The 24,034-nt window shown below is 43.4% G+C and overlaps 1 protein-coding gene across 3 annotated transcripts in view; it reads right to left on the bottom strand.

The window, feature by feature from the left end:
- Positions 1–24,034, bottom strand: part of LOC126354651 (UDP-glucosyltransferase 2-like) — a 77,551-nt gene that overhangs the window by 5,048 nt on the left and 48,469 nt on the right. For all 3 annotated transcript variants that reach the window (XM_050004426.1, XM_050004427.1, XM_050004425.1), the window contains exons 5-6: positions 8,780–9,002; positions 8,468–8,687 (exon numbers count right to left, since the gene is read on the bottom strand). In XM_050004426.1, the coding sequence (XP_049860383.1) occupies positions 8,468–8,687; positions 8,780–9,002 (443 nt within the window). The remainder of the gene's footprint in view (positions 1–8,467; positions 8,688–8,779; positions 9,003–24,034) is intronic.

The raw sequence follows: 24,034 nt of genomic DNA, 5'->3' as shown, positions 1-24,034 counted from the left end.
GTTTTTCTTCGATTTCCTCTTAAAAAAATCACCGATACAATGATTGTTTCTGAAACCGACCAGAGCCAATTATTTTCCTGCTTTCTTTTCCTATTAAGCTAGTGTTCCAGTTCTAACAAGATATCCCATACCAAATGTAACTTTAATTTTCAAATCTTCATACCAATTCTGACCGCAAAAAATCTCTTTCTAGTTTGTATATTCTGACGGAAAAGTCGAAACACTAAAAAATTATGTGGAGTAATGAAATTTTGGAAATACATTAGTCTAGCTAACATATTTAAGCAATTAGTATTGCAAGATCGCAAGTTAATGTAAGAACGAGGTACCCTATTTGAAATGTAAAATGCTGGTACATTAACAACCGGAGTAAAAGCCAGAATGTTGAATGCAAGCATGCAGCACTGTGTTGTACAGGTGACGTTTGTCAGGTTTCGGCATTTAGTTTGATGCCTGTTGTACATAGTCGGTCAATACAGGGACCGTTAACACTGTTTGTGGATGACGCTAGAGCTATCGTCCGATGATATTCCATAAGTGCTCGATTGGAGACAGATCTGGTGACTGAAAACGCTAAAGGAACATGTCCACATACTGCAGAGCATGTTGGGTTGCAACAGCGGTATGTGGGTGAGCGTTGTCCTGTTGCAAAACATCCTCTGCAATGCTATTGATGAATGGCGGCAGTTGGCTGACCAGAGTGGCCGAGCGATTCTAGGAGATACAGTCTGGAACCGCTCGACCACTACGGTCGCAGGTTCGAATCTTGCCTCGGGCATAGATGTGTGTGATGTCCTTAGGTTATTTAGGTTTAAGTAGTTCTAAGTTCTAGAGGACTGATGATCTCAGAAGTTAAGTCCCATAGTGCTCAGAGCCATTTGAATGGCAGCACAACGGATCAATTCACCAGACTGACATACGAATTTGTTGCCACAGTGCCTGGGGGAAGTTCTCCTGCTGTGATAAGAAATTATCATCCGGCTGTTAATTCCAGCTGTAGGTCCACTGTGTTTAACATGGAGCCAGGTTTGTTGCAAGCCCCTCAACTCACCTCCTTCTAACCTCCAAACGCCCATCACTGGGACCGAGGCAGAAACAGCTTTCATCAGAAAACACAACAGACTTCCACCCTATTCTCCATTGATCTCTCGCTTGACACAGCTGAAGTCGCAAATGGCGATGGTTTGGAATCAGTGGAATGCACGCTGCAGGGTGCCTGGCTCGGAGCTGTCCTTGTAGTAACCGATCTGTAGCGGTTCGCTGTGTCATTGTGGTGCGAGGCGCTGATCAGATTGCTGCAGCAGGTGCAGTAAGATGCGCTAGAGCCATATGCCCAACACTATGGATTCGTCCCTCTCGGTAGTTCCATGGGGCCGTAATTAGCCTGGTCTTCCTGCGACCAAACGTTCCCGTGACCACTGCTGCCAAAAATCATGTAAGGTGGCTGTATTTCTGCGAAGTCTTTCTGCAGTATCGCAGAAGGAACATCCACCTTCTCGTAGCCTTGTTCCCGTTAAAACTCGGTGACTTGTTGATAACGGCTTATTTGTCGCTTTAAAGGCGTTCTTGACTAACATCAACTCACCACGTCCAATCTCAAAGCTAATTAAAGCTCCTGACTGCTACAATGTATATTTAAAGAAAACGTGCGTTAGTTCGCAGTGCTATCAGCAACAGGAAAACGAAAATGTTCTTGACAGCCTTTGACAGTACTAATGCCCTCGGATATCTCAACCCATCTCTCAGGACATTCTGGGGCTGCATCAGCATTGAACACGATCGCACCCATTTCGAGGGTAGCACAACCTTAATTTTTGCTCTTGTATACACTTTGGAACCCCTAGGAATTGTTCAAAATCATTCGACGAAATTTGAATGTGATCCAAAGTAATGTGAACAAAACGGCGAATTGTCTAACATTGTTGGTACCACCCACGCAACTTTGTTGCTCGCATTTCAATTGTACTTGACAAACTTCGACACAATTCCAGCCTCGCGGCTCTTCTAGCGCCTGAAGGTAGGCAAACACCACCCAAGACTGTTGAACGGTTTCCCTAATCAACACGTACTAAAAAGGGACGATTTAGTTGACGCCATTTATTCCACCCCTGAGGCCTTTTCCTGTTGATTGGGAGCGGCGGTGAGTCCGAAATGCTTAGCTCAGTAACCCATGAACTGTGTGATTCCTACGCTCGCTATCGCGGTTCTGGCCTTCATCGCAGAGACGTTTAAAGATGGAGTGAAATGTGGGTAATTGGGCTGTGACGACATTCTCATCGTTGACACGTTTACGGTGGGGTTTAGCAGAATTATCGTACTGTTTGGCGGCAATGTGACATTTTTAATCCACCTTGCAACTCATATGAACTTCTGAGCTGTGGTTTTGTTTCGTGTGTTTTCAAAATGGTTCAAATGGCTCTGAGCACTATGGGACTCAACTGCTGTGGTCATCAGTCCCCTAGAACTTAGAACTACTTAAACCTAACTAACCTAAGGACATCACACACATCCATGCCCGAGGCAGGATTCGAACCTGCGACCGTAGCAGTCGCACGGTTCCGGACTGCGCGCCTAGAACCGCGAGACCACCGCGGCCGGCTTTTCGTGTGTTTCTACACCTTCATGTTTAAAGCGTATCAGATCCGGAGGGTGATGTCGCAGGGAGCCACGCTTTTTCACCAATATAGAAAATCGTTGCAGGTACCTTTGAGACAAATTTCAAACTTACATGTCGCAACGGGAGTCAATTATGCGCTTTCGAAAAAGTGATTCTGTAATTTTGTTGCCGTCGTAGTTGTATGAAATCTGTATGGAGATAAACTACTATGCAGGAAGCTGTGCTCAGAAGAGAAATACACGGAAACACCAGTTCCATAACCAGAGATTACTCTCTTTGCTCTTGAGTTCTCATTGTTTAATTTACACGTCAGAGGATGAGAAATAGCGGTTACTGATGCTATCGCGGTGGCTCACCAATATCGGTTCACAAGGGCTGATCACCGAATCTCTAAAATCTGAGGGAACATCACAGACTATGACTTAATAGTAACAGTTTACGACAGCAACGGCTGTAACCTGATTCGTAAAACTACCGTAAGCTACAACAGACTATGGCAATTAATCTTAGCCATCGTAGTTTTCTAGTAAGACTCGGGCAGTTAAGATTCTACCCACGTTAACTGTAAGTTATGTTCGTTGCATACATATTGAACGTTACGTCATTTCGATCACTTTCCTCGCGTATGCGGTCTGTATCTTGCTAGATTCCCCGGAAGCTTTTAAACGTCTGGAAATTGAGTGAGGATATAAAAAGGGCTGCATCACATATGGCACATTAGATTGCGGCCAGAGTTCTTCAGCATGCGTCATCATTCGACAGAGTGGCCATTGTAAACACAAGGTCTATTGAAAGCAAAACAAAATCCGATAATAAGTACGGAGAACCGTATATCATAACGCAGTGACTACTCGTCTACGAGATCACTTCCAGAAGTGTAGACTATGTCTACAAGCTGTCCAGTGTGTAAATCAGGAAGCTATACAAAAATGAGGAAAAGTTTCGAGATCCACTTCTGAAACGCCGAGCGGTACTAGACGATTCAGTCTGGAACCGTGCGACCGCTACTGTCGCAGGTTCGAATTCTGATGGGGCATGGATATGTGTGACGTCCTTAGGTTTAAGTAGTTCTAAGTTCTATGGGACTGATGACGTCAGATGTTAAGTCCCATAGTGCTCAAAGCCATTTGAACTTCCGAAACACCGGATGAAACGTCGATGTTTACCGTGTCTTTGACGTCATCTCATAACTAGTCTAGTCTCTCGAACGCCACGTCAGTTTCATCAAGCACTTCCATAGCATTTTCTGGCACAGATGTAAAAGCAGTCGTCTTTGCTTCAGGAGCCTCGTCATCAGTGATAGAGACCCAAAGACGGGATGATGGATGAAAACTTTCCATTTAATTCGTCCTGGCTACGAGACACGTAACCACCATGTTATGAGTACAACTTCGCTCATCGGTGAGTATCAATGCGGCCACGCTGTTGTCACGGAGGACATTAAACGATCAAATGCTCTCGCTTTATTGCTGATGGATGAATAGATGTGTCCGTACACCAAGGGGTTAATTTCGTTCTCACGAGACCAGACCTAATTTTCTCCAACAGTATACGTCCTGCTGAGTCAAGAGAAAGAGGAATTCAAGAGAGAAGGACGAGAAGTTCATGGCGGTGATCAGCGGTATTGCTAGAAATACGCAGAGTGCCTGGAGAATAGTGGATGAAATTCGCAGCCATGCAATATGTGTAAGATGATCTGCTCATAGCATCAGTCTCCTCATAAAAGACATCACTGTTGTACCTGTACTCCAGAACAGCAAGAAAATAATCAAAGCATTCAAATTCAGCTACGTATCTCATGATCTCATGCTCTGTTGGAATCGAAGCAAAAAGAAATTCCGCTGTATCTTTGAGACTTTCCTAACAAAGTCTTTGGAGCCTTAAAAGTCCTGAGAGGCTGCTAAACAACAAAGATGCTGTTGTAGAATCCATTATTTCCACTTCAGTTCGTTTAGATAATACAGTAAGGAGCACTGTGTTAAAGGAGGAGGTCACATGAGGCAAACTTCAACAAGGAAGTAGCTTACTACCACCAGTGTCTACTACCATCACCCACCTTGAGGCAGACAATGCCCTGTTGTCCGACGTGCATCATCATTTTATTAAAATTGCTGTAGAGGTGTATCTTCTAAAAACAATATCTCAATGCCGTCCCCAGAAGACTAGCTATGTATTGTATCTGCAATTACAAACACAACAAAATCAAGCAGCCAGCCTATCGACGTGGCGGAAAATCTTTTAGTTCCACAGTAGATAGGCTCTAGCCTCATTGACGAATATGAAAGCGTTGCAGTACAGTTCATCCGCTTTAAGCGTCCATTGTGAGGATATGAAATGTCACTGAATTTAGAGTTTGCAATGGTTTCTTCTCCACTTTTACTTAGTCTTCTTCCTTAACATGTCTCGCCATCACCTGGTGGGAAGGACTTGGTAGATGTCAGCCACTGATGTATCTCGGCGGCAAACTTCACAGTGTATCACCATCAACAACTGGAAGCTAGCGCAATTAGTCGGCACATGGAACAATCCGCAGACAAATAAGACACAAGCTTTCTCCGTCCAGTGTTGTAAGGAAGACAATAATACTGTTGTTGTTGTTGTCTTCAGTCCTGAGACTGGTTTGATGCAGCTCTCCATGCTAGTCTATCCTGTGCAAGCTTCTTCATCTCCCTGTATCAACTGCAACCTACATCCTTCTGAATCTGCTTAGTGTACTCATCTCTCGGTCTCCCTCTACGATTTTTACCCTCCACGCTGCCCTCCAATGCTAAATTTGTGATCCATTGATGCCTCAAAACATGTCCTACCAACCGATCCCTTATTCTAGTCAAGTTGTGCCACAAACTTCTCTTCTCCCCAATCCTATTCAATACCTCCTCATTAGTTACGTGATCTACCCACCTTATCTTCAGTATTCTTCTGTAGCACCACATTTAGGAAGCTTCTATTCTCTTCTTGTCCAAACTAGTTATCGTCCACGTTTCACTTCCATACATGGCTACACTCCAAACAAATACTTTCAGAAATGACTTCCTGATTCATAAATCTATACTCGATGTTAACAAATTTCTCTTCTTCAGAAACGCTTTCCTTGCCATTGCCAGTCTACATTTTATATCCTCTCTACTTCGACCATCATCAGTTATTTTGCTCCCCAAATAGCAAAATTCCTTTACTACTTTAAGTGTCTCATTTCCTAATCTAATTCCCTCAGCATCACCCGATTTAATTTGACTACATTCCATTATCCTCGTTTTGCTTTTGTTGATGTTCATCTTATATCCTCCTTTCAAGACACTGTCCGTTCCGTTGAACTGCTCTTCCAAGTCCTTTGCTGTCTCCGATAGAATTACAATGCCATCGGTGAACCTCATTTTTTTATTTCTTCTCCATGGATTTTAATACCTACTATTTGCTCAATATACAGATTGAACAACACCGTGGAGAGGCTACAACCCTGTCTCACTCCCTTCCCAACCACTGCTTCCCTTTCATGCCCCTCGACTCTTATAACTGGCATCTGGTTTCTGTACACATTGTAAATAGCCTTTCACTCCCTGTATTTTACCCCTGCCACCTTTAGAATTTGAGAGAGAGTATTCCATTGTCAAAAGCTTTCTCTAAGTCTACAAATGCTACAAACGTAGGTTTGTCTTTCCCTAATCTTTCTGCTAAGATAATTCATAAGGTCAGTATTGCCTTACGTGTTCAAATACTTCTACGGAATCCAAACTGATATTCCCCGAGGTCGGCTTCTACCAGTTTTTTCATTCGTCTCTAAAGAATTCGTGTTAGTATTTTGCAGCCTGACTTATTAAACTGATATTTCGGTAATTTTCACATCTGTCAACACCGGCTTTCTTTGGGATTGGAATTATTATATTCTTCTTGAAGTCGGAGGGTATTTCGCCTGTCTCATACATGCTCTCCCAAGGCCGTCAGTAGTTCTAATGCAATATTGTCCACTCCCGGGGCCTTGTTTCGACACAGGTCTTTCAGTGCTCTGTCAAACTCTTCACGCAGTATCGTATCTCCCATTTCATCTTCATCTACATCCTCTTCCATTTCCATAATATTGTCCTCAAGTACATCGCCCTTGTATAAACCTTCTATATACTCCTTCCACCTTTCTAGCTTCCTTTCTTTGCTTAAAACTGGGTTGCCATCAGAGCTCTTGATATTCATACACCTGGTTCTCTTCTCTCCAGAGGTATCTTTAATTTTCCTGTAGGCAGTATCTATCTTACCCCTAGTGAGATAAGCTTCTGCATCCTTACATTTGTCCTCTAGACATCCCTGCTTAGCCATTTTGCACTTCCTGTCGATCTCATTTTTGAGACGTTTGTATTCCTTTTTGCCTGCTTCATTTACTGCATTTTTATATTTTCTCCTTTCATCAATTAAATTAAATATTTCTTCTGTTACCCAAGGATTTCTAGCAGCCCTCGTCTTTTTACCTACTTTATCCTCTGCTGCCTTCACTACTTCATCCCTCAGAGCTACCCATTCTTCTTCTACTGTATTTCTTTCCCCTATTCCTATCAATTGTTCCCTTATGCTCTCCCTGAAACTCTGTACAACCTCTGGTTCTTTCAGTTTATCCAGGTCCCATCTCCTTAATTTCCCACATTTTTGCAGTTTCTTCAGTTTTATTCCACAGGTCATAACCAATAGATTGTGGTCAGAGTCCACATCTGCCCCTGGAAATGTCTTACAACTTAAAACCTGGTTCCTAAATCTCTGTCTTACCATTATATAATGTATCTCATACCTTTTAGTTTTTACAATAATACTATGTCTCCAAAAATGCTGGTAGTGATACGGAGAAGGGTTATCCTGAATCACAGTGACCAAAGCCATTACCACAAGCAATATTGTTAGGAGATTATCACTTTTTAATTTCTCGTTAATTTTCCTATTTCGTTGTATTTTGTGTTGAAAAATAGTCTAGAAATTCGAATTACTTTCTCCATAATTTCGGACAAAACTTCTGTCAAATGATTGGAAGGAAACAATGTCAATTATACTTCATTTACAGGTAAATGAAGTAACATTCATGTGAGATTTTCACAGTATTTAGTCACATTTCTTTCACCTCATATCATGAAATGTATTTCTATCATTTGCAATATCGTCAGACTGCAAGATATGGAAAACTGTAGCATTTTTGTTCTACATAGTTATCCTGTTAGGTATTATGGTGGAGCGCAACTCCAGCCGTACCACTAACGTCGATTAGTAGTCGCATTTTGTAACATATACTGTGCTCGAACATTATGAATTACCTCGAAGAAAACGTGTTATTGACGAACAGACAATATTTCTGAAACACGACTAGCTCTTTATTCTCAATAAGTAATGTGTGATACAGACAGAGAACGGCAAATTCATACTGAATTTTTAGATTTCCATAGGGCTCTTGATACCGTTTCCCAGAATCGACTTCTCATCAAAGTCTCAGTTACGCCACTCACTCTGAGATTTCCTGTCAAAGGCCACAGTACGTAATAACTCACGGAAAGTCAGGGAGTAAAAGAAAAATAACATCTGGCATACCCCAAGGAAGTGTTACAGACCCTCTCCTGTTGCTGATCAACATAAACGATTTAGAATATAATCTGAGCATTCCTCTTAGATTGTTTGCAGACGATGCTGTAATCTACCGTCTTTGAAAAAGAATTGCAGAATAATTTAGATAAGATATCTAAACAGTGCAAAAAGTGGCAAATGACTCTAAATAATGAAAAGTGTGAAGTCATCCACTTGAGTCCTAAAACGAATCCGCCTGCAAGAGTGAACGGCATCCGTGTGCTACTAACTATTGGTGAACTGAAAAACAAATTCCCTCACCTCTTGTCTTCCAGAACTGTCCGTATGGCTTCAATCACAGTGTCTTTGGTGACGTCTTTTAAATCCAGCCTGCGTCCAACGCCTAAACCGACCATCTTTTCAACATTGTAGATCTGGTCTCCTAGGAAAGGTATGCCAATGTCGGGCACAGAGAAATAAGCTGCCTCGTTCCAACTCTGCAGTCCTCCCTGAGTGATGAAGAGGCGTACGTTCGGATGAGCTGCAACAGCACAATGACGTCACTTATCCACAGCAGTCACTGCGCCCGGCAGCCCCGCGGGCCGTTACAGAGGGGGCCGTCCGCACACTCACCCAGCACGTCCTGCTGCGGCAGCCACTTGGCGGTCATCACGTTGCCGGGCTGACCGGGCAGTCCATCAGCTTCCCATTTCCAGAGCACGCGCTGCGGGATCCCAGCGAAAGCGTCCAGGAAGGCGCGGACTCTCTCTGGAGGCATGGCGCTGCTCTGCACGTTGGAGCCCAGGCTGAAGTAAACCACGCCGTCCCTGGCGCCGTCCAGGAACGCCCTCACATCCTGATACACAGATGCGATTCACATGCCACTTTAATATTTAACATGAAAGTCGTAAAGCTACACTTTGTGCTGCAAAAGTCTCCAGAAATACATAGCTCCACATTCCAAGAACGCCAATCATTTAATTACTAGTCTGTACGACACTATTACTACACTACATTCTTCAGTAATCGGTTTCCACTAACTATGGTACGTTGAAGGAGGAGTAACTTTCAATTCATCAGCGTCAATCCTAAGAATATTGCTGCTCCAGTAACAAAGTACCGCGTGGTTGCAATTGAAGTCCAGCTACGTCTAGTGTGAGCTGTAATTATCATATGGCAACGAAACTTGGTAGATATTCCAAAGTGTTCACTCGGATGCGATACTCGGTGAAAAAATTATTTACAATTTTGGCCATATGGGGCAAATCTGGTACCGTGAATGCAAGAAATAGGTATAGAAATGTCTGCTTGTCTATTGGCTACCTCGGGCATGGATGTGTGTGATATCCTTAGGTTAGTTTGGTTTAAGTAGTTCTAAGTTCTAGGGGACTGATGACCACAGATGTTAAGTCCCATAGTGCTCAGAGCCATTTGAACCATTTTGTCTATTAGCTAGGAACAGGGCGTGAGCAGGAAGGCAAAACAAGTGAGAAAGGCATATTATTAACCGTCACTTACATACTTCGTTCAATATGAGCACTGGAAACGTAACGAAAATCTGTATTCTGTAAAAGACCTGATCAACAGTTGCTCGCAGCAGGTCCGTTGGAATCTGAGCAACATTCTCCTGTATGCTGGCCTTCAAGTGGAGACTGAACGTGGCACTGGTAAACGCGTGCTTTTCGATATTCTCAAAGCCAAAAATCACGGATTCAGACCACGTGATCTTCCAGGTCGTGAATCTGGGAAATTTCTCAAGACACCACATTCGTGGAAGGCTGCACTAAGCAGATGTTTCTCCGGGCGAGCGACATGAAGTGTTGCCCCATCTGCAGGATGAAAGTATTTTCCTCACAGTTGTGCTTTACAAAAAAGGAACGACTTTCTTTTAAGGATGTCTCGATAATGTGCAGCCGTCACGGTACACCAGACGGACCATCTGGGTATATTTTTTTCAATGAAGAACGGACCGATAATAAAGGTGCTTCTGACTCCATACCACAAAGTCATATATGCCGAGTGCAATGGCTCTTCGTGCTCAACACGAGATTTAACAGTACCATAATTCTGCAGTTCCGTGTATGCACCGCACCCTGTAGAGTAAAATATTCCTCGTCATTCCATAGAATACTGACAGAGTAAAAGTCATGAAATTCTATCTGTGCCGGAAACTGAAGAACAAATTCTGAACACTGCTGCTGTCCATGAGGTTTCAGTTACTTAGCGTCTGGATATTGCATAGGCATCAATATCAAACTTTCCATATTGTAGACCATGGGATGGACAATTGTCATGACATTGCACGAGCACTACCACTACTCAGGACACGCGCTGCATGGCCAGTAGCGGCAACAGCAACCTCGACAATAGACTCCACCGGGATAGGGCGGCTTCTTCTTCCAGGTACAACACCAAGCTCACCGTGTTTTAGAATTTCATTATCATCTTCTTTAAAACACTTAATGACATCGGGCTTCTCCTCGTGTCTTCCCGTCGGCGATACTCTCTCAGTGCAGCGCTGTAATTGCTCCCTTTCAGGTAAAACAGTTTCACTAGTAGTGCATGGTCTCTCTTCCCGATATCCATACCATTCATTTATTTATGGTTTGTCAGATGTCAGCGTTGATGCCTTACTGTCTTACAAAGAGAGTACAACGCCAGATTTAAATCTGATGGTCATAACTGGAACTAATATGTTTTCCAGTGTGAATGGTTCCGCGTCAACGCGCTAATATATCTACCAGTTTCCCTGTCATACGATAATTACAGCCCGCACTGGACCTCAGCGCGTAGTTGCACTTTAATCATAGCCACCCACTGTGAACGATGATCTTCGTTGATAGGACGGCCACAAAATGTACTTCCTATTTTAACTATAACTATACACAAACGATCAAGCCTGCAGAATCAGGAAGCTTATAAGATTTTCTTATTGACGGAACTGTTATGTACAGCATTATTCCGTCGTTGGATAATGGCAAGAAATATCAGAAGGAGACTGAAATTTCCACTTGGTGGTACACATGGTTGCTATGTTGAAATGTAGATCTATGTATTACAATGAACATAAGAAAGAGAAAGAATTCACTAGTACCTGATGACAAGATTAGCGAACAACACCATGTAAAGTAGCAACTTCGTTAGGTATTAATGTCTAAATGTACCCTATTCTATGTTTTTTTACTTACATTTGACAATAGTGGTAATAAATAAAGGCATCGCTAAAATGTAAATACACTCCTGGAAATTGAAATACGAACACCTCGAATTCATTGTCCCAGGAAGGGGAAACTTTATTGACACATTCCTGGGGTCAGATACATCACATGATCACACTGACAGAACCACAGGCACATAGACACAGGCAACAGAGCATGCACAATGTCGGCACTAGTACAGTGTATATCTACCTTTCGCAGCAATGCAGGCTGCTATTCTCCCATGGAGACGATCGTAGAGATGCTGGATGTAGTCCTGTGGAAGGGCTTGCCATGCCATTTCCACCTGGCGCCTCAGTTGGACCAGCGTTCGTGCTGGACCTGCAGACCGCGTGAGACAACACTTCATCCAGTCCCAAACATGCTCAATCGGGGACAGATCCGGAGATCTTGCTGGCCAGGGTAGTTGACTTACACCTTCTAGAGCACGTTGGGTGGCACGGGATACATGCAGACGTGCATTGTCCTGTTGGAACACCAAGTTCCCTTGCCGGTCTAGGAATGGTAGAACGATGGGTTCGATGACGGTTTGGATGTACCGTGCACTATTCAGTGTCCCTTCGACGATCACCAGAGGTGTACGGCCAGTGTAGAAGATCGCTCCCCACACCATGATGCCGGGTGTTGGCCCTGTGTGCCTCGGTCGTATGCAGTCCTGATTGTGGCGCTCACCTGCACGGCGCCAAACACGCATACGACCATCATTGGCACCAAGGCAGAAGAGACTCTCATCCCTGAAGACGACACGTCTCCATTCGTCCCTCCATTCACGCCTGTCGCGACACCACTGGAGGCGGGCTGCACGATGTTGGGGCGTGAGCGGAAGACGGCCTAACGGTGTGCGGGACCGTAGCCCAGCTTCATGGAGACGGTTGCGAATGGTCCTCGCCGATACCCCAGGAGCAACAGTGTCCCTAATTTGACGGGAAGTGGCAGTGCGGTCCCCTATGGCACTGCGTAGGATCCTACGGTCTTGGCGTGCATCCGTGCGTCACTGCGGTCCGGTCCCAGGTCGACGGGCACGTGCACCTTCCGCCGACCACTGGCGACAACATCGATGTACTGTGGAGACCTCACGTGTTGAGCAATTCGGCGGTACGTCCACCCGGCCTCCCGCATGCCCACTATACGCCCTCGCTCAGAGTCCGTCAACTGCACATACGGTTCACGTCCACGCTGTCGCGGCATGCTACCAGTGTTAAAGACTGCGATGGAGCTCCGTATGCCATGGCAAACTGGCTGACACTGACGGCGGCGGTGCATAAATGCTGCGCAGCTAGCGCCATTCGTCGGCCAACACCGCTGTGCCGTGCGTGTGATCATTGTTTGTACAGCCCTCTCGCAGTGTCCGGAGCAAGTATGGTGGGTCTGACACACCGGTGTCAATGTGTTCTTTTTTCCATTTTCTGAAGTGTAGAAAAATTTCACGCCACCCATAAGACGGTATGTAATAACCTATTCTCTTTGTATCCCAATTAAAGTAAGAGGTTGCACTTGAAACGACACTAGGTATATTGTTGGCTGAACTTTGCCTACTGAAGGCGGTGAGTTGCTCAGAGTGGGAAGACGAGAGCTAAGTAACCGGAAGTTATATAGGCGTCACGTTTGTGTGGAAACGCGTAAAACGTCTCGTTTTTCCTAGAAGTATCTTCGTGTTGATAGATCTTTCCGTCAGTATAAAAGCGCGTGAAATAGCTATTCCGATAGGAAATACTTGAACTGGTCTGCTGTGCAATAGATCAGAATATCTCAAAATGACATAATGTAGTCCTTGACGTACTTCACCCTAAACGTTAAGAAATTTTTATTTTAGCTGTTATCTAAAGTAGCTAATGGGTCAGATTTCTCTGTTTAAATTCAGGGATTTTGAGAAAAAAACGTACATAGTAATGAACCCAAGGACACCTAAACTGCGTGGACAACCAAAGGTCCATAAAGCCCAAATCCCAACACGCCCAGTGGTTATCTGTATAGACAGCCCAACCTACCTCTTTAGTAGGAAACTAAACACCCTCCTCTCAAAAACGGTTCACAATAAAAAAATCAAAAATGTTATCAAAGAGCATAAAAGATGTAATAATTCCAGAGAGTGGAAAATTCGTGTCCTTTGATATCACCTATATATACACCAATGTCCCTATACATGAAACAATTGATATTATAGAACACAACTTGCTACAATATAGAAAATTACCCATTACTGGTATACAAGAGATCATCGAACTGCTAAAATTAGTACTAAACCAAAACTACCTCCAATTTAACAACTCAATATACATCCAAAACAATGGAGTAGCCATGGGATGTAGCATAGCTGGCACCATAGCTGTTATATTTCCAAACACTTCAGAACAAAAATTCTTTAGTCCCACAAACACACTTCCAAAGAAAATGTATATTATTTCCGATATGTAAATGACACGCTGCTCCTAATAGACGGTTCTGACACAGCCATTCAACAGATACACAGACTGCTACGTGAACTTCACCCCAACGTGAAATTCACGATGGAACCAGAGAACAATAAAACGATCAACTTCCTGAACATTGATAATGCACATCAATTTGAAATCTACAGAAAACATACAAAATCAGATAACGTAATTAATGCACATTCTTGTCATCCTCGAACACACAAACACGCATACTTTCATACGATGATCAACGGACTGAAAAACCTACTATTAAAACGATCTGCAACACAAAAGAGCTAGAAATCCTCATATACATACTACAACAAAACGACTTCAATCCCAACATAGTCAACAAATCAACAACATTTACAATGAACACAAGAAACCGTTTCACACTAAGATTCACAGTGACATAAAATTAAACAGAAAGATACCAACGAAACAAAAAAACATACATACCCAAACATATGTAGGCAATATATCCAGCAAACTTAACGCTTTGCTAAAGAAGACCACAGTTAGATTTGCATACCGCACTGCACACAACCTAAAGACACAAACTAACTCCGGAAATACGAAACTACCAGTGTATTCATACCCCAGCATATACAAAATTAATTGTAATGACTGTTGAAAATTCTATATAAGCCAGACAGGCAGAAATTTCCAAATTAGATGCCGAGAACATACCAGAAACAGTGATACAAATCCATCTACACTATTAAACCATGTAAAATCTGAAAATCACAACATAGAACAGACTGAAAATTCGATGCAATCTATCCACATAACATAAAAAGACCCAATATTGAACTTTCTAGAAGAGATGGGAATCTATATACACACTCGCAAATATCCAGAAAAATTTTAAACGAACAAACCGATTTAAAACATAAAAACGATGTTGATAATTTTATTGAAATTATTGACCACGGATAATTTCATAAACACCAGTATACAGCTGCAAAGATTTTAGTATCACACAACTCCATAGATTTATAAAAACAAATCTAACCGTGTAACATCGCTGACATAACTCGAAGCTGTCAAACTTACAAAATGTTGACAAGATCGTAACGATATTGGCCAACAAAGAAAAAATTACACTGCCGAGACATCACTTAGAGAATAATTTATAATTTCGCCTCTGCTTTGCTTATAAACGCACCAAGTACGATATCTGACAGCAAGAGCGTTAACGACGTAATATGGAAGTAAGTCTTACGCTAAATGTACAAATTAATTATTTATTACGAAAACTTATATATATATATATATATATATATATATATATATATATATATTATATATTATATATATATATGCCGTACTATATGTTGCAGAATGCTTCAAAATGGTCTTTGAGCTGAGACAGCCTATAGCCAATGAAAATGAAGTCACATTAATAACAACTACAACGTAAAGCAGCGTTTTGGCTTAATGTACACATAATTCACATTTTTCATTCATTTTCTAAAGCTGATGCATATATCACGACTCACGTGGACGGAAGCAAAAGTTCAGTAGAGGGGGCACCAGCTAAGGTGTTGCGCTCCAAAGATTAAACGGGCTGCCTGAGAGGCATATCACGTTCATCAACGCTCGGCAGAATTGTTCATTTCTGATGCAATATTGTTCTTTCAGTGTACCGTCGCTTTTCGGATACTGCTCCGAGTACAGAATGTCAAATCAAACACGTTTCAGCCGTCTAAATTTCCAGATTGTTATCGTGTCTGGCCACTAGTTTCGGCGATATATGACGCAAACTTCAGGCCACTGACCGACATGTTTGAAATGATCGCTGACTCAAAAATCCACGGATACCAGTCTTTGAATGCTGCCCCATATTTCGGCTGGACCAAAGGTGGGAATCTTCTTATACGTCGGTCAGGGGGCCTGAAGATGACGTAATATATCGTCGAAACTCCTAGCCCAGTTAAATAATTTGGAAATGTATACAGTTGAAAAATGTTTGATATGACATTCCGTTCAAACCAATCCACGTCCCACAACCATCTGTGAAAAAATGAATATACAGAGACAGCTCAGAGTGTCCGCAGCAGAATCTGAGTAGCGACAGGTCATTCGGTAAATATTACACGCAGTAGGGTGTACGAGTAGGGACTGAACTTGAATGTGTGTACAACTATGATTTCCAGTTGTGACAATTATTAGAACAACGGTAGGACCGCGTTCTCAAGTCATTATACTGTCTCAAGATGATGGTTAAATGATTTCAACGCATAGCTTGGCGATTGTGAAATTTCTGAGTGGTTTTGTCTTCGAGGTTTAACCACTCAGATAGCCGACTGGTAGTGGATGCAATATTGCATCCCGATCCTTTATTCCATTTACTATGCGAAGATAAGCAAGACTGTAGTTTAGAATCGCTACTGAAATACCAATGTGGCAGTACCAAATTAATCATTGCAAGTGGATGTTGAACAACATACTATTTTTCGGTGTTGCAATTGCCTAAAATTACAAACTGCTTGAGATAAGTTTTTGGAGGTCTAGTAATGGTTAACGTGGGTAAAAAGTCTTCTCGCAGTGAGTTCTTGGTTTTTGAGGAGTCCTTTGCTACTGTAACTGCTAATTATTACAGAAAAAAAGCTTTTCATTAACATTTGAAGGATTACTGCTCTTTTCTCCGTGCGTTACCAGTCCTTCTTCCCAGGCCACTTCAATTTATTTATGATTTAGACAACTACAGTGTGTACTTACGATAGCGGATTCGAATTAGCAGGGACATCCTTTTCACGAGTTGGTGAAATATCGGGGTTTTATCGCTCTTGGCCGTTACTACACTGCCCGCCCTGCTAAATGCAGAGAGTAGCACCTTCTCATTCATGTAACTGGTCACTGGCATCCAACCAATAAAATTCAAACACATTTACGTTTTGGGTTTAAAATTAAAATTAGCATACCACCAGTCAACAGAGAAAGTCAGATGGAACTAGAATGAGATTTTCACTCTGCAGCGGAGTGTGCGCTGATATGAAACTTCCTGGCAGATTAAAACTGTGTGCTCGACCGAGACTCGAACTCGGGACCTTTGCCTTTCGCGGGCAAGTGCTCTACCATCTGAGCTACCGAAGCACGACTCACGCCCGGTACTCACAGCTTTACTTCTGCCAGTACCTCGAGGTAGGAGACGAGGTGAGTACCGGGCGTGAGTCGTGCTTCGGTAGCTCAGATGGTAGAGCACTTGCCCGCGAAAGGCAAAGGTCCCGAGTTCGAGTCTCGGTCGGGCACCCAGTTTTAATCTGTCAAGAAGTTTCAAATGGAACTGATTAACAAATCTGATAATCCTCCACCGTGGCTGATAAGTTCCAGTCTGGAGCACATGACATAGTATCAGTCTGTAGGGGCACTATTAACAAGCGATGTCAATATGATTCTCAAGTAATATCAATATTAAGAAAGGTGGGCGGAAGATCTAGCTTCGTTTGAAGGGTTCTGAGAAAGTGCCATTCGTTTGCCGAGTAAGTCACATAGAATCGCTAGTGCGACCTATTCTATAATGTTGCTCCAGTGCTTGGGTTCCTTATCAATTAGCCATGACAACAGAAACTGAACGAATACAGAGACGTGTTGACAGGGTGGCTTGGCACTGAGCACTATGCGACTTAACTTCTGAGCTCATCAGTCGCCTAGAACTTATAACTACTTAAACCTAACTAACCAAAGGACATCACACAGATCCATGCCCGAGGCAGAATTCGAACCTGCGACCGGAGCGGTCGCTCGGCTCCAGACTGTAGCGCCTAGAATCGCACGGCCACTCCGGCCGGCCTGACAGGGTGGTATTAGGTCGTTAATTCTGATATGAAAGTGAAACAGAAATTCTAGGGGAACTTAAATGGCAAACATTGCGTAGAAAGGCAACATAGTTGTCACGTTGGCTAAGATTCCAGAACCTATAGTCAAATAAAACTGAGAAACTGCTATTCTGCTACTATCACCTCTTTTACGTAGGGACCACGAGAATAAGATGAAAGAGATCACGGCAAGTACAGAGATATGTTGTCAATCATTTTTCCCTCGCTCTATACACAAATGGAATAGGAAAGAAAATCGATACTGTTGGTATGGCGTACCCTGTCCCCTGAATTTTACAATGTCTCATGGAATGTATATACAGGTGTAAAAAACGACACCAGTGCTCAGAGCTCATGTTATCTCACTGAAACCAGATCGTGGAACATTTCTCGTTCTCCGCACATTCCTCGATGGCAAGTAGGATTGGCACAGCAGTGAGAAAGCATCCAAACTGAAGGGACAAAATACCAATACATGCATGAAATCTGTCTTGCCTACACACACACCAATAAGATTGAGAGGCCTCACCACGACACGCGTAGTGGAACTCCGGACAACGCGAGCCAGCCATTAATGATTGGTAATATATGATTGTAACAGTGGGTGACGTCAGTCCATCACATACTCGATAAGGATGGATGCGACTTCGGATAGGTGACGTCATTGCCTCACAATGTGTCGCATTCATAGGTTTCATAGTAACTGGTGTCCTAAACACTCCTTCTCGCAAATTTTTCCATAACTGTCACAAGGAACATCATACGTACAATATCTTCCAGTATCTTGGCTCTACATGATTCAGCCAGTAAGCTGTGCCGTTCGAAACTACTCAGCATTTCAAACGACTGAAGATATCATCTTTGCACTCATGGTGGAAAAATGGATGTACCTTCGAGCTGGTAAGCTAGAACACAGGGTCCTGGATTGAGAGCCATTGGGCTTTAACAAAAAAAATTACTAACAAACGGAGATACAAACAAATTGTCACTGAGCAATAGTTACTTTAAAATTCGTCCCCATAATGAAGCTTAGGGGAATTCCCCGTTTCAGCATACTACTCAGTTAAAATTAACATATTTTCTTTTTTTTTTAACCAGATAAGAATACGGGAACTACTCCTCAACAACAATCGCTCTTTGTAAAATGACATATGCTGAATATTAAACACTTTATAACATTCCTTAAGTTACAATTTACGGGTACTAACACACAGCTGCAATTGCTCTTTCGTCAAAAGAATGTACTGAAATTCCAACGATCTTAAAGGCAGTAGATCAGGCCTCCTGCAAACTGTCCGACCATGATCGCCGTATGACAAAATTTGTCAAGAAGGAAAAGTAAACCCTGTTTCCAAAGGCTACAGCCTGGGTCAGTTACTACCAAAGCAGTAACAGTTTTATACAGTGCTTATCAAATGAGTTAACCACTGCTAACAGATAGCATCACGTATTCTCTAGCTAGAGGCACACACAAATGCATTTACGTGCGCTAACGCCCGGTGACAACTACTGCCAAACAGAAACGGTTTTTCCTAGCCCTTCCACCGAACTTATACTTTAACTTGAGACATACGTTCAAAAGTATTGACACGGGCTAACACATTGTGGTACTTACTCTTAAAACAGATGCAGCTATATGATGGCTACTCAAACGAGATTTTCAGCGACTATCTCAGTGTGACATCCATGACTTATCTTGCAGGAAATGTTCAAGAGCGTTTACGTGCGCTAACACACTGTGGCAGTTATTCTCAAAACGATACAGTTTTGAACCGGCTCTACAAATAAAATCTTTTGTCGCTAAACACCGTGATAGTTACAAAATAAAAATAAGGAGACAAACCAACGAAGACTCTTAGGACGCATCCAAACCTTGTAAGAAGCTTTAAACTGGACAATGAAAGATACGTAACTCGGTACATCACCCGCTGTCCTCGGCTGGTAGCAGGTCCAGGGTCCCGCCGCGACAGCCACCGCCGCTTCCTCTCTGTCGCTTCTCACACCAGACCCCAGTCGACAACGCGATGTACCCCACGTCGACGGGTCCATCAGCACGTCGCTCGCACACGCGACTGTTTCCACTGCCCGTCGCCAACCAACTACTGCTTACGCCACCCACGGACGTTATCACCACGGCCCGTTTTCTAGCCGGCACGGCCAAACCTCTCTGATGCGCGTCGACACTAGCGACATATCAACAGACATGCATCATTGTCAGGGGTTACCGGAGAACCAAAAATACACCTTTCATCGACTCCTTGACCGGTTTCAGCCGGCTCAACCCTCTTACGGTTTTGGGAATGGACATACTACACGAAAAATCTTACAGGTGTCATGATTAGGATAACTTCATAAGGACCCACATACCCTGGTAGCATTTCATTGGTAATCACTTGCAACCCTTTATTCTGTCCTCAGATATGCCTCACGAACAATGGGTCTTCTTTTTCATTGTTGTGTCGTGTCGTCCTCGATTATGGACTTGAGCCTGTCGCTTATGAGCGCGCATGATGGTACACTGTGTAGCTTCCCACCTGGTTGTCACGTTATCAGGATTCACCTGCTCTGGTGCCCACAAAGTGCTTACACGCGAATTTACTTCGTAGGTGAACGTCAGTCGGACGGGGGTGCTGTTGTGACATTCATGGCAGGTTTTACTAAAGGCCAGACTCAACCCTTCTAAGGAAGCATCCCACTTTCTGTTCGAGTTGGTAAATTATGAGCCCCACCTTCAAATTACGGTTGATACGCTCGGGGAAGGGTGGTTGCAGGGAATAAGGTGTCGCTGTCACATATCAAATTCCTCAGCTAAAACAGAACCCCTTGGACTTACCTGAAGGCTGTCACTTTATCATAGATTATCTTCCAAGGTTGACCAAAGTTTATTGACTGGAGAGAATTCCTGCGTCGACTGTAAAATCCCTTTTTTCCTGTTATCAGGCTTCCCTTTTTACAGTCGCCAGTCGCCAGTCCTACCCATTTGCAAATGTCATGCTTCATTCCTCTCCAAGTGACCTAATCGCTTAACTTAGTTAAGGTTTAGGTTTTATTAACTCCTAAATGCCCCCCCCCCCACCCCCCCGCCCCACACACAGTGATACGTGAAAATAGGCCAACACGGCTGGGACTAGACTAGTGGTTAAATGGACCTTTTCGCCGTTCTGCTTTGTTCTATAACAGCGAATCCCCCCTCTTCATTGAGTACCATTTGTCGCTGCTGCTTCCTTTAAGCTCTGTGCGAAGCCTGCACAACTCAGTCTCTCCCTTGTTCAGACTCTAGGTTACAAAAAAGCTTAGGAATTTCTGTTAGCTACTTGGGGGCCAGATACCTCGTCCTGATCGTTACCTGCCATAGACACGCCCTATGCTCCGTTATTATTATTGTTTTCCTTGTTATTTTCAAACATCCTGATCGTATGACTGATTAAGATCTAATACAGTAAAGACCAGAGACCCAGAAAACTGGATGAAACAGTTGTGTAAATCTGGAACGGATACTGACTCTAAAGTGATCTTTTGGTTAAGCAAGCAGTAATCCACTACTGGACGGCACCCACCCCCACTACACGTAGGTACTGTAAATATCAAGAACGCCTAAGGGTACACACAGGGGCGAATAATGCTATCATTTAATAGTTTATTTATGAATTTGCGCATTTCTTGCATCTTGGTCGGTGAAGGTCTGTACAGTGCCTGCCTTACTGGAACATGGTTAGTTAATTTAATCTTATATTTGATCTTGCTGGTAACTCCCAACCCCGCTTTTAGGACTTCCAGAAACCGGGTCAAGATTTCTAATAGCTCATTCCTTTCATTTTATTATAGATGACCAACTTCGAAACCCACGAACTATTGCTACAGATGTTGACAAAACGTAACACCCTTGCCAAATTTAAAGTGCAAACACCAACTAGCATAATCCAACATGCGCAAGGACCGCTCAATGAAATCACATCCTAAAAAAAATCCTAACTATTAACTTCCTTACAACCTAGAACCTCACCAGACAGGTGAATCCACCAGTGCCAAACTTGCATTGTACCTGACCAACCACTTTCAACGTGTGTGCTTCCTGGTTGTACCTTACTTATCCCAGCCAGACTTCCATTAGACACCAGCCACTCGTAATCAGTAATGGAGATACTACTCCCAGAGTGAATCACCGCACACACAGGTTTCCCACCCAAGTGGCAACCTGCCAGTGTTTACAGCACAGACCTGTTTGGATCCGCATAGCGGCTTCCTATTTCCAGAAGATCGTGCAGGTTCCCAGCGTCAACTATTTAAGCTGCCCGCGGGAAATTTTACAACCCTTACCACTTGTTCTGTACTACCAGGCCTAAAGCAACTGCATTTCGACTCATATCCCTTTTTGAACTGGATGGAATCTGCCCCTTGCCTTCCTGCACGCCTTGAGAACCCCTTAGCTTCTTCCCGTTTAGCAGTCATGCCGTCCGGCTTGCGTAACGCCTCAAGAAGGTGCCTGCGTACCTAATATTCTCTGTAGTAATTACTAAACTACCTAAGCCCCCAAACGATTGTGGCTCATCAGCAAATATGACACGTGACTTATCCCCGCGTTTCATACCTTCCAACATGCTCATTACCACCTCTGTCTCTGACACATCCAGGCACAGAACTACCCTACCCACCAGAGTCCTTTCCATATATCCGGCCAAGCTTTCACAACGGCCAGAATCTCGTAAGAATATTTATCAGGTAGTTCCTTCCAGCCCTGTGGCACCAGACGATTTTCTTATGAAGAAATGTAAAGGTTCCTCCTTCCCTAACTACAGCAGCTGATAGTCGGGTTAGGCGACCCCCCCCCCCCCCCCCCCCCCCCCAGCTAGTGGATACACAGCCTGACATATTGACACTTCTAGTGCTTGAAAAACATCGGCTTGCTCTTCTAACCCCACGAGCAGCCACAAAACCTCTGTAATGCGCTGCACATCTTTTACTGACAGCCTATAAATGCTCTCCATAATAGACAAGAGGGGATCTAGCAGCTTTGAAAATTCATCCCCGGGCTTTATCTGTACTTTCGAAGCTTCGCTTCTTCGTTCTTTACCCACCTCGCTACATTTCTACCACTCAAAAAAGATAAAAGTCTTTGCACGGAAATAATCTCCTCCTGAAGGGTCTGTATTATTGACGCTTCTATACGTCGGCTGCCACCATCCAAGACCTAGCAAACTGTGTAATTGCAACATCTGTGCTGTGGCGTGCGTGGTGCCTTCTAACAACTCCACACCTTCCCAAACGGCCTCCAGCAAGGAGCAACACACGACCCCTGCGGCACTCACCTCACCCACGGACTACGCAGTCATGCCGTCCGGCTTGCGTAACGCCTCACGAAGGTGCCTGCACAACTCTGTTACGGTACCACACTCTCGCTGACCCCTTATACCCCGTTCATATGGCTGGTTTTCCTTCCGCAAATGATTGAGTCCAATAATACCATGGGCTCCCATAGCAACTTGTGAAATTATTATAGAATCAAGCACAAAACAGTGTACAAAGAGCACTAAACAAATTAAATGTTTTTAACCTAATATCTCAGTACCAAGATATTGTAACGACGCTCTGTTTAACCATCGCTTACCACCTTTGCGTGGTGAAGAGACAGAAGTACCTTAGAGCTGATAATTTGGAATACAATGTCACAAGCTCCTGGAGTGAAGGCCACTGGTCTTTTAGAACAACAATTTATTAACAAACGAAGTTACAGTTTGTCACTGAGCAACAGTTATACTAAAACCTTTCTCCAAAGTGAAATTTATGGTGACTACCCCAAAATGTAATTACTTAGTTAAAATTAACATGCACTAAATAATAAATAAACCTACAGAAACTAGTCCACAAACAATTATTATTTTCTTTATTTATTTCTTCTCTAAACACCGGCTAAGAACTACTGGGACTACCCCACCCCGCCAACCAACTGACGCTCGCGCCGCTCAAGGATGTTGTCAGCGCAGGCAAACCTCTCTCATTTGCATCGATACTAGCGACGTCTCGACAGACATGCATCATCATCCCTGTAGCGTAGTTCTTGGGATACTCAGTTGTCTTCCTTCTCTCTGACACCTACTGAGAATTTCTGCTACGTTGTTAGCACTATCTATCCTTTCTTCAACACTACCTGCTTTTGTTCCCTTTTTCAATTCTTAGAGTCTGCTAGCTCTACCCAAGTATTTCATCCCTTTGCCCAGGCCACGCAGATCTTTCTTCAGGTTTCATTCTTTCTGTATTTGCCGCTGTGCTCTTCTGTTGGTATGTCATTACTCCTACTCGACAGGATCATTCTGTCAGAAGCAAATAACGTAATAAAATGTTACTAAGATTGATGTTACTGTAATATCAATATTCATTACCACACGCAGGTAAAGGTTATGAACAGCAATCCCCCCTAAATAGATAAGAGTTTCTTGA

Source organism: Schistocerca gregaria, chromosome 3 (genome assembly GCF_023897955.1).
Source record: "Schistocerca gregaria isolate iqSchGreg1 chromosome 3, iqSchGreg1.2, whole genome shotgun sequence".
In the NCBI taxonomy this organism is placed as follows: domain Eukaryota; kingdom Metazoa; phylum Arthropoda; class Insecta; order Orthoptera; family Acrididae; genus Schistocerca; species Schistocerca gregaria.
Note: the sequence above shows the minus strand (reverse complement) of the source record. Positions and strands in the feature narration are given on the sequence as shown.